At 63.9% G+C, this 15020-nt stretch overlaps 1 protein-coding gene across 1 annotated transcript in view; it reads right to left on the reverse strand.

Annotated features, from left to right (window-relative positions):
- TBC1D22A (TBC1 domain family member 22A) overlaps positions 1–15020 on the reverse strand; it is a 136531-nt gene that overhangs the window by 44088 nt on the left and 77423 nt on the right. Inside the window, exons 9-10 of the mRNA XM_090272247.1 lie at positions 11098–11207; positions 6206–6281 (exon numbers count right to left, since the gene is read on the reverse strand). Of these exons, the coding sequence (XP_090128373.1) occupies positions 6206–6281; positions 11098–11207 (186 nt within the window). The remainder of the gene's footprint in view (positions 1–6205; positions 6282–11097; positions 11208–15020) is intronic.

A 15020-nucleotide genomic window follows, 5' to 3' on the forward strand; every position in this document is an offset into this window, starting at 1 on the left:
CGGGATTTATGCTGAAGAGTAAGACCCACCGCGTAACCCGCTGACGTGGCGTGAAGAACACAGGCCGGCTTCCGTCTTTGCAGGGCCGGGCCCATGCAGAGCCGCCTGCCCAGCAGAGAGCATAATTGCTCGCTCGCACTGGGGCACCTGACAAAGGACACTTTTCAAAGCCCCTCCGCAGGCTGAGGACAGACGTGCGTGCACCAATGTCGCCGGCGCCTTGAATAGGCTCTGATTCAGGGGGAATGTTTCAATTCTCTAACCAGTCAGAAGAGAAAAAGAACAAAAGCCAGCCGCCAACATGGCACACGGGCCTCTTCCAGCCAAGAAGGCCTCGCCCGGGGCTCCCGCCCGCATCTGCCGGACCAGGAGTTAACAGGTTAACAGCCAGAAAAGGCCCGGGCACCAGGGCCCAGCGCTGGGCCTCGGGGGCGGGGGCCGCGCTGAGACGGGCAGCAGGAAGGCAGCGGGCAGACCTCAGGCTGCCGAGCTAGGAGAGCCTGGGTTCAATTCTCAGGCAGCTTCTGGAAAGTTCTACAGGCTCTTGGTGCGCCAGGTTCTCTCCTGGAGAACAGGGAGAGCCCCGCTCCCTCACTCAGGGGAGTCCCTGGCGCGGTGGCAGCCATGCAGTGGGCAGGGCACAGGTGTCAGCCCCGCCAGCCCTTCCCCGGCGGCCCGGCCCCGTGGAGGGAAGGCTGTGAGCCGCCCTCGGTTCAGACACAAATCCAGGCAGGAGCTCCGACCCGACAAATGTGCCCACTTTGCCTGCGCTCTGCGCAGCAAAGCCCCCAGAGACCCACAGCCACGGCACAGGGCACCCTGAGGGGCCACCACGGCGCTGCTGTGAAGGCAGAAGTGCCTCACAGCCTCTCAGGGGAGGGCCGGTGGCTGACGGGCTGGGAAGGACACGACCCCATCACAGGGACGGTCCCCCAGCTGCTGGCACAGACACGACCCGACCGGCGGCCGAGGCCACCCCTTGCCCTGACCGTCGGAGGGACGCTGTTCCTTACGGTGGGGAGACAAAATGACCCACAGTCCCTGCACGCCGTGTGGACACAGAGCGACCCTGGGGAACCACTGCAGGACGGACTCGATGGCCTGCCTTCACAACCGCGACAGCTCCCCCTTCCTGAGGCCGAGGAGAGCTGCTGCATTCGGAAGCCTGTCTGGCAATGCACTCTGAGCACCGGTCTCAGGACCGAGGGTCACAAAGACATCATCGTCAAGGATCAAAGCCTCTCAATCACGACGCGCGGGCCCCACGCGACAGCCGCCGCTCCCCACCACGCCCACGCGCCCACCAGAGGGCGTGAAACCGACTGCACAGCGTGTCCAGGAGGCTCCAGGAAGAACGGGCACAAGGGACCAAGCCTCTGCCCCTCCCTGGTCCCCAGGGCCCTGCACAGAGGCTGCGAGGCAGGGGGGCCGGCCCCTCCCTGGCCCTCTGTGGCGCAGCCAAAACTGCAGCAGGAGGCTTCCGGCCGTAGCTGGGCTGGGGGCGGAGCCCCACTGGAGGCCGCCGCTGGGAACGGAGGCTGCTTCCGTCCACGCTGAGCACAGGCCTGGGACGAAGCCCCCGCAGCAACTGTGAATGTTCTGTCCTCGGACACAGGACACAATGTCCCCGGCGCTCAAAACCCAGCCGGGCGCATCCGTGCGGGGTCTTAAAAATGACCTGCTCCCTCTGTCCTGCAAGGGACGCAAGTGATGTCAAGAGCCCCCAAGACCCTCTTGGGACCCTGCCAGTCCGAACAAGGGCAGAGTTATTCCTTGGCTTTTGGAAAATAAGCTTCCGTCGACCTGCTCAGGGGAGGAAACCTGAAAACCAGCTTACACTGGGTGGGAAACACCAGGGGCTGGGGAGGCGGCAAGGCCCAGAAGGAGAGCAGGGGCGCAGGGCAGGGTCAAGGGGGCCCCAAGCGCCGAAGTCGCAGCCACACCCTTCCAGCACTACTGGCCTTGCTGGTGGCGGGGGGCGGGGCAGGGAGGGTTAACAGGCCTGACCCCGAGGCCCCCAGATGCCCATGGGAGGCTCCTGGGACGGGGCTCCTCACGCAAAGGCCTGCGGGGGCAGGGGGCAGGGGGGCAGGCTGGGGGACGGTGCATCACCACGCAGGTCTCAGGCTGGGATGGCGGCAGGGCCACCCCACGGCTGGAACGGTGCCGCCTGTCCACCTCTGATCCCTGACGGTGCACCTCACGGCAGTAATAAAAATATTTTCACTTGGGTGATGACAAAGCTGAATCTAATTTACCAGCTGTAACTAAATTCTCTCTTGAAAGAATAAGTCAATTTTAAACTTATATTGTAGTCAAGACAGGTTTCAGAGAAATGTCATTAAAAATCACACGGAATCCAAATTGAAAAGCACAGGAAAGAAAACGGACAGGTGGGTATAAAGCCACTGAACACACAGAGGTAGGACTGCTCTCCATAAAAAGACTCCGTTATATTTTTCGCATAAGGGTGAAAGTGTACGACTTTAATAACAGCAGCCACCGCCGCCCCGGCCTCCCTGGGTCCCGTCAGTGTCATCTACGCTAGCAGCTGTTCCCGGGGGCAGAGGAGCCAGTGCCAGGCAGGACCTCTGGCCGCCCAGCCAGGGCCCCAGGGCCAAGCAGGCCCTCATAACAGGACCAACTGTGAAGGAGGCTTTTACAAAGTAGCCACACACACACACACACACACACACACACGTGTGCACCCATACACACGTGTGCACACACATGCATGCACATACGCGCGTGCACACCTACACACATACACGCACACACATCTCTGACAGAATGACCTGCACACAAGGTGATCGCACACCCACAACTCCGTAAGTGGGAAAACAACAGAGAGCAGAAGCTGGCCACAGAATGCGGAGATTTTGTAATTTTTGGGTCTATACCATGAAACTGTTATCTTTACTTACGTGTGAAGAAATAAAAAGAGAGAAGCCAGGAAATGTCTGCAGAGGAAAAGCAAGCTATACGATTTTTGATAAGAGATTTGAAGAATGATCAAATGGGGCTTTTGCAATTGAAAAAATGATGATCCGATGGAGAACCTTAAGGGACAGGTCTCACAAATGAGGAACAGCTGAAGAGGAAAACTTCGCTGGACCGTGGTCTGGCAGGAAACAGCCACAATCCAGCGCAGAGCGGGAGCGCGTGTGCGTGTGTGGGCGCGCGCATGCGTGGTCTGCAGAAACCACTCCCACGCAGCAACCTCCTCCCGGGGAGCTGGGCCCCGCTTCTCCCGAGAACCGCAGCGCCGACGACCCCGCTGGGGGCTCCCACAACACCAGTCCTCCAGGGGACGCGAGCCTACCTCGCAAGCCTCTGGGAGGCTGCTGGAGCCTCCTGGGCCTCAGAGCGCACGGGGGCACTGCTCAGACTCCCTGTCTTGGGTGGGCTGGGGCGGGGGTCCCCAACCCCCGAGCCACTGGTCTGAGGCGGTTAGCAGCTGGCGCCCAGCAGGTGAGCTCCGCCTCCGCCCTCCCCGCCATCTACGGAAAAGCCGCCTTCCAGGACACGGGCCCCTGGTGCCCACTAGGTAGGGACCGCGGGTCTGGGGGTTGCCCCCCCCACTCCATGCGGCTGCCGGATGCACCGCTCACGCCGCGGTGACTTCCTTCTCCAGGAGGAGCAGTGCCCTCCGCACAGCAGCGGCTTTCCTGTGGCGCGCGATTCCCTGGGGTCTAGCAAGCGCTCAGAATCTGGCCAGGAAGCCTTTGTTCTCTTATTAGCAGTTCAATGCTTTTCAGAAATCTGGTCTCCTTTTTCCTTCTCTTTTCTTTTCTCTGTGTGTGCTGGCTTAAAAACACTCTTATCCAGTATTTCTGTAGGTGTCGTAAGTGGGAAGGTTGGGTGGGATTATCTAGTCCTCCCCGCTCTAGCCTTTTCCTTTCATTCCAAATCCCGGGGCTCAGGCACCCCCGTTCTGTCCCGGGGGTCACAGGCAGGCCCCGGGGCTTCTCTCAGCCAGCTCGGCTCTCTCACCATGGGTCATTATTCCCACCCAGGGCCAGTCTTGGACAGCTGCCCGTCCTTCCCGCCGGGCCCCATGCAGGCACGACCCTCCCTCTCCCTCACAGCACCTGCCTGTCCACATAACAGACTCTTCCGAGAGGCTTGGGGGTAACAGAATGTGGGTGCAGTACTCCTCAAAACAGAAACCTACTTAAAAGTGCTGCTTGGAAATTCGTGAGCCATTCCTCCCCACCGGCTCTGCCCCTCCTCTGACCCCCTGCGCGCCCCCGCCCCCGAGGCCTGGGCCCCCTCGCCACCCCGCTCCTTTCTGACTCCTGGGCACAGCGCCCTACAGCCCTGCAGCGGAGCGCCCCACTTCCCGCAGCTCACGGGCAGAGCCACCTGGGCCGTGCGCACCCCCTGCGCCTTCCTTAACAAGTCCACGAAGGTGTGCTCATCAAACTGCCGGAGAGTTCTGAAATAAAGCCCTCCTTCCCCTAAAATGCAGACAGGAGGCAGTGGTTTTTTTAAAAGCAATTTTTTCTTCCCTGCATGTCCTGCCCTTAATAAAACCTTGACAGCCCCAGGAAAGGCTCCAAGCTCACGCACTCTTGCTCCACGAGCTGACTGACGGAAGGGGGCGCGGGCGTCCTGTGGCTGAGGCCCTGGGCACGGCTCCCACCCACCAGAAAGCCCGCACCCCGGCCCTTCTGCGCGTCTCCCACTGTGAAAGCCGGGCGACTTTTATTCTGAGGCCATCACAGAAGCTCTCCCAGGTGTCCCCGGAACAGCAATCATGTCACCCAGTGCAACCTGTAAGGAACACGCGCCTTCTGCGTGGTAAGGGCTGGTGACGTAACGAAAGCCTGCAGGATGAAGCGCTGTCCCCACAGGGCGCCGCACGTACCGCCGTGACAGACACGCGGCGCAGGGCCGGGCAGGACCCCCGCTGCTGCGTGGGCCTGTTGAGCCATCGCCCAGCAAACCCGCACGCCCCAGACCGCAGCCCCGGGCCCAGCCATCGGCTCCTCCCCCAGCTGCAGCCCAGGGGCACATGGCACTAACCACAGCGCCCTCGCAGGCCAACACAAAACCTGCCCCCCAGGGCGCGGGGGACGGAGGAGCCGCTGGAGAACTGCGATTCACATCCCCTGCAAGTCGTGTCTCAGAGAACTGACCGGGACCAGGGAGCGGTTTGAAACCACTGGTCGGGAAAACGCCCAGCAAATCAAAGGGCGGTCTCACGGGGAGATTAACAACGAATGCACACAAACGCGGTTCCGTAAGCCACAGACAGCGTCCGAACAGACAGGCTGGGAAGCAGCTACACACGCTGAATCGAGTCAGTGCCATTGCAAGAGCCGTAAAGCGTCATAACATGGAAACGGAGTGAGACCCAGAGACACAGAGCTGAAAGCCAGGCTCCGTCGGGGAGCGGCACAGCGCTCAGCAACCGCACGGCTCTGCGGGCCACGCCAGCCGGCGTTTCCCAGGCCGAGCGCCTCCCGCGTGCAGACGCCCGCTGCCGAGGCGGTCCGCTGGCAGTGGCGCCGCGGGCAGGGGCCCAGGGACGCGGGCGCCCGCCCCACGTCCACATGGCAGCAGAGCGCAGGGTTCCGCGCCCTCAGTGGCACGCTGCAAGCTCCCCAGGGAAGACCACCTCCCTTCTGCGCGCCTGTCACCGGCCGGCTGGCGTCACAAATCCACGCCTGGTTCCGCTCCGTGTCTCTCTGCTGACGCTCTGTTCATTAATTTAACAGCTACCAGGAGAACAGGCCTGGAGCGGGCCGGGTTCTCTCTCTGCTTCCACTTAATTAAACTTCCCGGCTGCAGTGTGACAGTCAGCACATCACGGGGTGAGGGGGGATTTTAAGGACGCAGGTGAAAAGCCTTGCGAAGCCCCCACTTAAACATGAAAGCACAATCTACAACGGCCATAACATGAAAGACGCTATTTCCAGACCCGGGAATTAATTGGGCTCCATGGCGAAGTCACGCCAGCGTCTGCGGCAGCGGCACGAGGCACAGAGGCAGGAGGCAGAGCCCGAGGGGAGCCGAGAGCAAGAACTCCGCTGCCCAGATCAGGACCGCCGCCGCCCAGCACAGAGCGAGGGCGGCCTGTCTGCGGCGCGCGCTCGATGCCCCGCACGGGGACGGCCCTCTGAGCCCCTCGCCCCACAAAGGGAGGGGCGCGCGCCCCCGCAGCCCCCCGGCCCCGCCTGCCCACCAGGGAGCTGCTTACTGTCAATCCGGCTCACGAGCTCTTCCAGCATCTTCACCTTCATCTGAATCCCCGGCTGGGCAAAGGTGTAGTTGTCCTGCAGAAAAAGAACACGGAGGATCACGTGCACAGTCAAGAGACACACGCTCCGGGGACACGGCGCGGGATGCGGGAGAAGCCTTCACCGCTGACACACGCCCAAGTGGAGGCTGCGCACGCCACCCGCGGCAGGCCCGGCGCGTCTGATCGGAGCAGCCGGTGCCACCTCCCTTGTGTCAGAGGGTCAGCATGCCCACCCCAAGGACACATGATGGTTCTATGTCTAAATGTGACATCTGAATGAGACCAACAGGCATCGGCAGGTAAAGCTCACTTTGGAGAAGCATCTGCAGGACACAGGCGGGGACTTGGGCCGTGCGCACTGAGCACAGCCATGCGGAGGGGCGCCGTGCCCAGGACTGGCAGTGCCGCGTCTGCCAGCAGCCTGAGGGCCAGCGGCACAGTCACTGCGTGGGGAGGGAGTGGACGTGCAAGCACCCCCAGTGAACTCAGGTGAAGCCGTTCTGGACTAAGATGGGAACAGCGGCTTAGGCCCCGTGGAGACGTCGTAGGTCACACAGGGCTACAGCGGGAGCCCGGCCACTGCTCAGGAGCCATCTGGCTCCCGACTCAGCAAATGGGAGCGACGCTGCTGCCATCAGTCTGCTCGGGTGACTTGGAGAAACAGGTCCCAGATGCAGGAGGCCCTCAGGAGCAACAGCCCCGTGACTGGCACTGTCACCCCCAAGAGCACAGCCCGGGCACACCCCACGCAATGGCCCATGGCGCCTCAGCCAGCGCGCGGGCCTTTGTAGCACGAGGGTCAGCTGGGCCCGAGCAGGAGCAGGCTGGTGCTCACTGTGATCACAGAGGCAGCATCACAGCCCCTGTGCCCAGGACACGAGCCCTGGAACCCGGCAAAGAGAGTTCAGGCTGCTGACCAACCGACAAGAGCGGACGTCCCATGGGTCATTCCAGTGTGACCCAGGGCCTTCCAGGGAGCAGCAGGCCACCGGAGAGCCGCGTCAGGGCGCAGCGACGCCAGGCAGGCTCCCCAGCCTGCTGCCTGGAAGTTTGTGAAGAAGGGCCCGGCGTGCAGCTGGAAAGGCCAGGGCACGGTGAGGACACAGCCGGTCCCCCGAGAGCTCCAGAACAGGGAGAGAAGGCACCCATGGGGACCGGTCAGAGGAGCCGCAGGACGCTGACAGTGGAGGCCTGGGGGCGCGTCGTTCTTTGGGAGGCCCCCAAGGCGCACGAGGAAATAAAAAGGCAAGCGCAGAACGAGAGCCCCCGAGACTGCGGCACTGTACCCGGGGGGAGCACAGGGTCCACGCTGGCTCCTGCGGGGCCAAGCTGGGGGGCAGCGTGTCCTCAGGCAGCGAAACTGGGGGGCTGCACAGGCTCACGGCACTCGGGGTGTGGCACGGCCACAGCGGCACGGGCCTGGCAGCGGCACGGGCAAGGCCATCGAAGCAGGGCCTGCCGGCGTTGCGGACAGCAGGAGCGCGCCTGCTGCGGCCCCAATGGGGACAGCGGACCGGGCACACAGCGCAGGGCCCGAGGGTGCCGGCCTTGCGCTTTCGGGGCAGATCTGCGCAGCAGCAGGGACGCAGCGCCAGCCCCACGTCACTCTGCAGTCAGGGCCCAGGAGGGGAGTGGGGAGTGACAGTCCCGGGTGGCCAACCACACAGCTGCAATGCTCTGGGGGGACATGACCACAGAACCTGGAGACTCCCTGCCCAATGCAGGGACAAAGGCACATGGGGCCCCAGTGGCACCTGGGAGAGGCCCCGGGACAGGGCGACAGCCCTCACAGTGTCGCATGGAGAGCGTGGCTGAGAGGCCGGCCTTCCAGCCAGCGGCAGCTTCTAAAGCCGGGCCAGCGTCAAGGGCGCCCGACCCCGGCCCCGCTTGCACGCCCGCCGTGCCTAACAAGGACACACACGCGCACACACCGTTCTCCAGCCAGAGCGGCAGCGGCTGCCACTGTGGTGCTGAACTAGAACCGCCTACAAGGCAACAAGGGTTTTTTCCTCCAGAAAAGTAAAGTGAACAGGCTCAGACCTCGCTCTTTCTGGGAGATTTCTCCCAAGTGGTTCAAGTGACAGGCTCTGGGTTCCCACCTGTCACATCTGCGAGGCACAGCCGAGAAGGCCTGCGTGCCCCGCGTCACTCAGCGGAGCCAAGGCCCTGCTGTGATCCTGGGCGGCATGAAGGACGGGCTCTCCTGGGGGGACAGCCACAGGGCCTGGGCGTGAAGCGTCCTGCAGACTGAGTGACGAGCCCGTGGGTGCTGCTCAACACCGAGCTCCCGAGAGCTGGGGGTGACAGGCCCGTGGGGAACGGAGAGGACCCCCGGGCCCTGCTCACAGAGACCGGGCACAGTTACAGACACGCTGTGAGCTTCCGCCCCCAAACCTGAGTGGGAAACAAATGCTGGCTTTGGACCTGAGCTTACACGGGTTCTCCTTTGAGACTTAATTTCTCTCTGGAGATTAGGTAGCAGCAGACTTACAGTCAGGCTTGGGGAGCTCCACGTTGTCAGAGGGCCCCGTGACGGCCCAGGTGCGGCCCAGCGGCCGTCGCTCACTCACTTCCTGAGCCCCTCCGGCCAAGGCGCGCACTGAGCGCAGGGCGGCGGCCCGCCTGACCGTCACAGAACTCAGGGAGAGCCCCGGCGAGGCGGCTGGCGGTTCGCACTTAACGCCACCGAACAGGGGTGTCTGCCACGGCTCATGCGGCGCTGCGGCTGATGGGGAGCGGGGTGGGGCCGGCCCCGGCTCTGAGGGGACAGGCGAGGGCGCAAGCTGGGTGTGGCACCCGCCCCGCTCCGCCTTCCTCTTCTCTGGGGACCAGCCCCAGCCTCCCAGCGCCCAGGCCGACAACGGCCGCAGTGCTGGTGCCCCCCAAAAAGCCCACCCGAGGGGTCCCCGGCACCCCGACGCCCGCTCACGTCCACCAACGGTAACGGGGCTGGGGGGCAGGGAGGGCCGCCACAGCCGGCCATGCGCTCCACACGCATGCGTGCGCCAGAAGGACACGGTGCCTCCCACGCAGACCCCCGCCCCGTCAGGGGACCCCCTGCAGACGGCGTAGCCCGGGCGGGAAAGGGAAAAGCACTGTCGCCCGCCACGCAGCTGGCCCTGCTCCGCACCACGGGCCGGGCAGCCCGAGTTCCATCACTCACTGTCAGAGAAGCAACACATAAAACCTGTGAAGCTTCCCGTTGCCGTTCCATCCCTTTTCTAAGGGGAGACTCTGGAGTCTTGGGAGAAATGCTAAAACACATGAAAACACAAAGCAGGGAAACGAGAACTTGACGTGCAGGCCACAACCAGTCTCTGGCGGACAGGAGGCCACGGGCCGGGAGGAGGGGCGGCTGCCTTCAGGGACGAGGCTTCCAGTCTGCAGCCGCCGGGGGGCCTTCCCGTCCTCTCAGCTACCACATCACCATCCAGGGTGCTGGGGGCCTGGCCCTCTCCTGCCTCAGATCCCAGCGACTCTCTTCCAACCAAACCTCAGCGCACGAATCAAACCAAGCAGCTGAGCTGGGACCACTCCAGCCAGTGGCATCAGAAACGCCTGCTAGGTCAAGGGCGCAGGAAAAGCCAGACTCCGGGGGCGAAGCCACGTGACCAAGAGGGTCACACTGCCTCTGCCTTCAGGTGGAGCGCTCCTCTCTGACCTGGGACACAGGCCCACACGGCTCCATCCCTGAGGCGGCCAGCCTTGCAACGGACCACTCGCAGCAGGGACCGGGATGAACCGTGTATGTTTGGGCCCTCGGGACTTCCACAGACCAAAACCCTCTTCTGTCAGCAAAATTAACGATCCCGCCTCCAAGCCTCACTTTACCCCACGTACAGGTCCTCACAAGCACAGGACTCGTGCCTCACAATGACACCCTCATGCGTCTACCCCCGTCCCAGCAGCACCCTCTCACTTCATTCCCCTCTCCTTCCCCAAGTGCAAGGCACAGCCCCTGCATGAAGGAGACAGCTCTCAGCACAGAGCAGACAGCACCAGCACAGAAGAGGCAGCACCCGGCACGGAGCGGGCAGCCCCCGGCACGGAGCGGGCAGCACCCGACACGGAGGAGGCAGCACCCGGCACGGAGGGGGCAGCACCCGGCACGGAGCGGGCAGCACCCGGCACGGAGGAGGCAGCACCCGGCACGGAGGAGGCAGCACCCGACACGGAGGAGGCAGCACCCGGCACGGAGGAGGCAGCACCCGACACGGAGCGGGCAGCACCCGGCACGGAGGGGGCAGCACCCGGCACGGAGGGGGCAGCACCCGGCACGGAGCGGGCAGCACCCGGCACGGAGCGGGCAGCACCCGGCACGGAGGAGGCAGCACCCGGCACGGAGGGGGCAGCACCCGGCACGGAGGAGGCAGCACCCGGCACGGAGAGGGCAGCACCCAGCACGGAGCGGGCAGCACCGGCACGGAGCGGGCAGCACCCAGCACGGAGCGGGCAGCACCGGCATGGAGCGGGCAGCACCCGGCACCATCCCCACGGAGCGGGCAGCACCCGGCACGGAGGAGGCAGCACCCGGCACGGAGGAGGCAGCACCTGGCACGGAGCGGGCAGCACCCAGCACGGAGCGGGCAGCACCGGCACGGAGCGGGCAGCACCCGGCACGGAGGAGGCAGCACCCGGCACGGAGCGGGCAGCACCCAGCACGGAGTGGGCAGCACCCGGCACGGAGAAGGCAGCACCCGGCACGGAGGAGGCAGCACCCGGCACGGAGGAGGCAGCACCCGGCACGGAGCGGGCAGCACCCGGCACGGAGCGGGCAGCACCCGGCACCATGCCCACGGAGCGGGCACTGCTCCAGCAGCAAGGACGGGCCCGCGGGGTCGGCGGCTCACCTGGATGCCGTCCAGCAGCCTGCTCATGCACCAGTACGTGTCGGCCTCCACGTCGCGCAGCACGTCTGCGGGCACACGGGACACGCTGGCGACGTCCACGTCCCCCTCCTCTGTGGAGCACGGGAAAGACACTGAGCATCACCCGAGCACGAGGACGCGCGGCTGGGAGGGCCCGTGCTCTGCCGTCACCCTCCAGGGCCCACGCTGGGGCCTCCAAGGACACGACTTGCCTTTCTTCCACCACGTCGCTTAATGGTTCTCATTTCTGATACCTAATCACATGCAGATAATTAATGTTCTTAATCCTCTCCAATTAATTAGCATAATATCTTGTAAGTGATTGCTTCTCAGGCATTTCACACCCTAATAAGAGAGAACCTAAATATGTTACTTATGCCTAAAAGGGACACGAAAGTTTTCCGTAACATTTTGAAAATGCTGCTGCTAAGACGTTTGCGTGTGCGTCCAGGAATGACTCCTCCTACAACCCTGCCCGAGGTCAGAGGTCCCACGGCCGCGGCAGGCGCTCCTGCAGGCGAGCCAGGACCCGAGGACGCAGGGGCGCAGACGTGTGCAGCGGAGAACAGGCCGCGGGGCCGCGCACCCCCCCGCGCACGTACAAAACCCTCACGAGGAAACGTAACTCCCAAGTCCTGAGCTGCAAGACAGACGCCTAACTGAAACGGCGTATCCGGCGTCTGAACTACTTTTAGACGCTTGCGGAAACTGCTGTCATCCAGCATGACACTCGTCACTGTCTAAAAAACCGTGCAGCCTGCTTTTTAAGTTCTTACTGTCATCTCGTTTTGCAGGCATGCGCGGCAGCTCTGCAAGGGAAACAGGTCTCGGGGTGAAAACACAAACGTCCGGAAGTCAGAGTCGCTGGACACGATGGTGGGGGAGGGCGCAGGGCAGGGTGCTCCTCGGAGCCGGGCTTCTGCTCGCCAGCCCAGGCCTCCCTTGCCTCCCTCAATTACAGCCGGGACTCAAGGCTCCCAGGAGCACCACAGGCCCACGCCAGCCCAGGGCCCGCCCACCCATCATAACGCGTTTCCTGCGGCAGGATCGGGTTCCCAGGCAGGACAAACGGCCTCCTCTCGGCGGCCGCGCGGGGAAGGCGGGTGCTGCAGCGTCAGCCCCACTACTGTCCGGCCCCAGAGAGCAGCGCCGACAGCAGCAACAGGAGGCCCGAGGCCTCTCCCATCCACACTCTCTTCCGAGGGCCGTCCCTGCCTACAGTAAAAGGCAGACGGGGACACACAGCCGTGCTAGGGCGCGGCCCCCTCGTGCGCAGAGCGGCTGGGACACCCGGGCCAGACCCACAGGAGCGGGCGGCCGCCCAGGCGGCCGAAAGCCTCGGGGTCTCCCTTGTGTCTGGCCGGCTTGGTATTACATCCAAGGAAGTGTGGGCAGCCTGCCTGAGGTGTCACCTCGCATGACGGGCCATGTCCCTCTTCAGTGTAGTGAGGCAAGGGCACCTAACGCAGGGCCCCCACACCAGTGTGTCTGGGAAAGCTGGGAGAATCGGAACAACCCCGTCAGAGTGAGAGAAACACCTGCCCCGCCAGAGGACGGTGCCCACCGACGCGGGAGCAGGTACAGGGAATGCAGGGGATGCCCTGGGAGCCCGGGGCTGTGACCAGAGACAGAGCCGAGGGACAGGCGCCACGAGCAGAAACATCCTGACCACCCCAGGGCCATGACCAGGCAAAGGCACCAGCAAAGCCAGCAGCTGCTGCACAGGTTCCACCCGTTAGACACTCACCTGCTCAACCACCTGCCCTCAGGATCAGGACCCGGGGGGACTCACGCTGCCCGGGGCGGGGGGCGGGGCGGGGGGCAGGGGAGGGTCCTTGAGTCATGACCCCGGAAAGGCCAACAGCCAGGGCTGATTTTACCTTCGGACCACCGGACTCCACAGGCACGCCCTTGCCCAGGATGTGCGTGCAGCCAGGCCAGAGGGGCGGGAGCGGAAGCTGCCTGGGCACCGGGCCTGTACAGCCTCCCCTGCGCGGGCGCCGCTCCCTAAGCTTGTGCCACGCCAGGTGACAGGAGAGAGCTCAGGGCAGCGGTTCTACAGGAAGAGATGCCGCCCAGCTAAGACCAAAGTGGTGGGAAGCCTCAGGGGCTGAGGTCCCCCCTGCAGTCCCAGGCCCAAGGGGAGAAGGACAGACGCAGAGGGAAGAGTGGGCAGGCAGGCTGGACGGTCAATAAACGGGGGCCAGGGAGCCACAGGCGGGGACTCCCAGGCTGCCCTCCAGCCCGGGGGACTCGCACTCAGCTCCCTCCTGCCCACACCGTCAGAGGCAGCTGGCTGCCACAGCAGGTGGGTGTCATGCAGGGCACTCCTGGACTCGGCCCATCCACAGCCTCCGCCAGCCGGGCGGGCCTGACTGGGCCCTGAAGCGAGGACGGGAAGGGCTCCTGTGGACACTCTAAGGCAACATCCAGCCAAACACGTCATTGCGACTCTCACAAATGGGCTTTGTCAGAAGCCCGACTGCACCCTGACTTCCCCCACCAAGCCCAAGTGCACCCGGACGTGGGCAGGCCCCGTCCCGCGGAAGCTGCCCTGCGCCCTAAGCCGCAGCACCCACCACCCCGCCCTCCGGTGCCAGGCCCAGGACACGAGGGGGGAATGCGCTTCGGGGTGGCAGGGAGGCCTAGTGCACAGGTGAGCCCAAGGGGCTCCCGGGCGAGGCGGAGCAGGCGCGGCCACGCCGGGCAGATCAGCAGTGCCGGGCGCACCACGAGCGAGTACGCAGGTGCGGGACGTGACGCAGACATTTAAAATCACCCGGCTTGCCTTCGTGGACAACGGAAAGCCAGTAGTTTAAATACATTCTTTGAAGACGCTGTCCTACCATGTCATTGTTCGGAAAGCAGTATGTACGTAATCCCATCTTTATCAGCAACCCCGTCTATATCACACACACACACCCGCCCATCTGCCCCCCCCAAAGAGGACGTTGCTCAGGGGGACGGCACACCGGGACAGGCCGTGGGGGCCACGGCGCGGAACGCTCCTTCTTCGTTTCCTGAAGAAGTGTTGCCAGAGTAAAAAGATAACGTGAGTTTTCATAGTGAACAGTTATTATTTTTGTAATCAGAAAAAATAATGCTGCTTAATCCACTGAGATAGTCTGAGTAAGGTCTGTCTTTAACACAGACAACCCGCCCTAGAGAAACAGCTCTCAAGCCCTTTAAACGCCGTGAGACGCGTGCAGGGAGTCTGGGGGTCGGAAGGACTTGGGGGAGGGACCTGCTGGCTCAGGGGCGGGGCCAGGGCCCCCATCACAGGAAGTGGGAACAGCAGCGGCGGCACAGCCCCTGCAGGTGAGAGAGCCGGCACCCGCGGGGGTGCAGCGTTGTCGTGGCTGCGTCACTCACACGTGCACGACCCCACAACTGACTCCTCGCGTCATCAGGAGCTGGACGGGTAACCACGGCACAGGCGGCGGCACGGGACCTGCACCGTGGAGGCAGGAGGCCATCGCGGGACGGCCGCGGCCCAGTACCAGGCTGTGCCGCTAGGTTCCTTGCAGAGGAACGAGGAAGCCCGGGGGTCCCCTGCACTTCAGAGAAGCTCGGTACCCTGGCGTCGGCAGGCATGGGGCGCACAGGAAGCTGACCAGGGCTGCCCTGTGGAAAGGAGGGGAGAGGCTCCCAAGCAGAGCCCACAAATCTGACCACTACCAAGGCACAAACGCCGGGTTTGGGCGCCACCTCTGATGCCCTCGAGTAGTAACGACACTGCCGGAGACAACATCAACTCCAGCCACAGCGCCACTGGCACCGAGGACAGAGGGGGCAGGCTGGCAGTCCACACTGCCCGCTGGGCTTCCTCCGTGACGCGGGCCAGGGGCGCCCCTCCCACCATGTCTTCACAGTTCTGCGTCTGTCCCCACTGCAGCAGGAGCCCC

This window comes from Furipterus horrens, unplaced genomic scaffold (genome assembly GCF_987537825.1).
Source record: "Furipterus horrens unplaced genomic scaffold, mFurHor1.1.pri manual_scaffold_4, whole genome shotgun sequence".
NCBI classification, from domain to species: Eukaryota; Metazoa; Chordata; class Mammalia; order Chiroptera; family Furipteridae; genus Furipterus; species Furipterus horrens.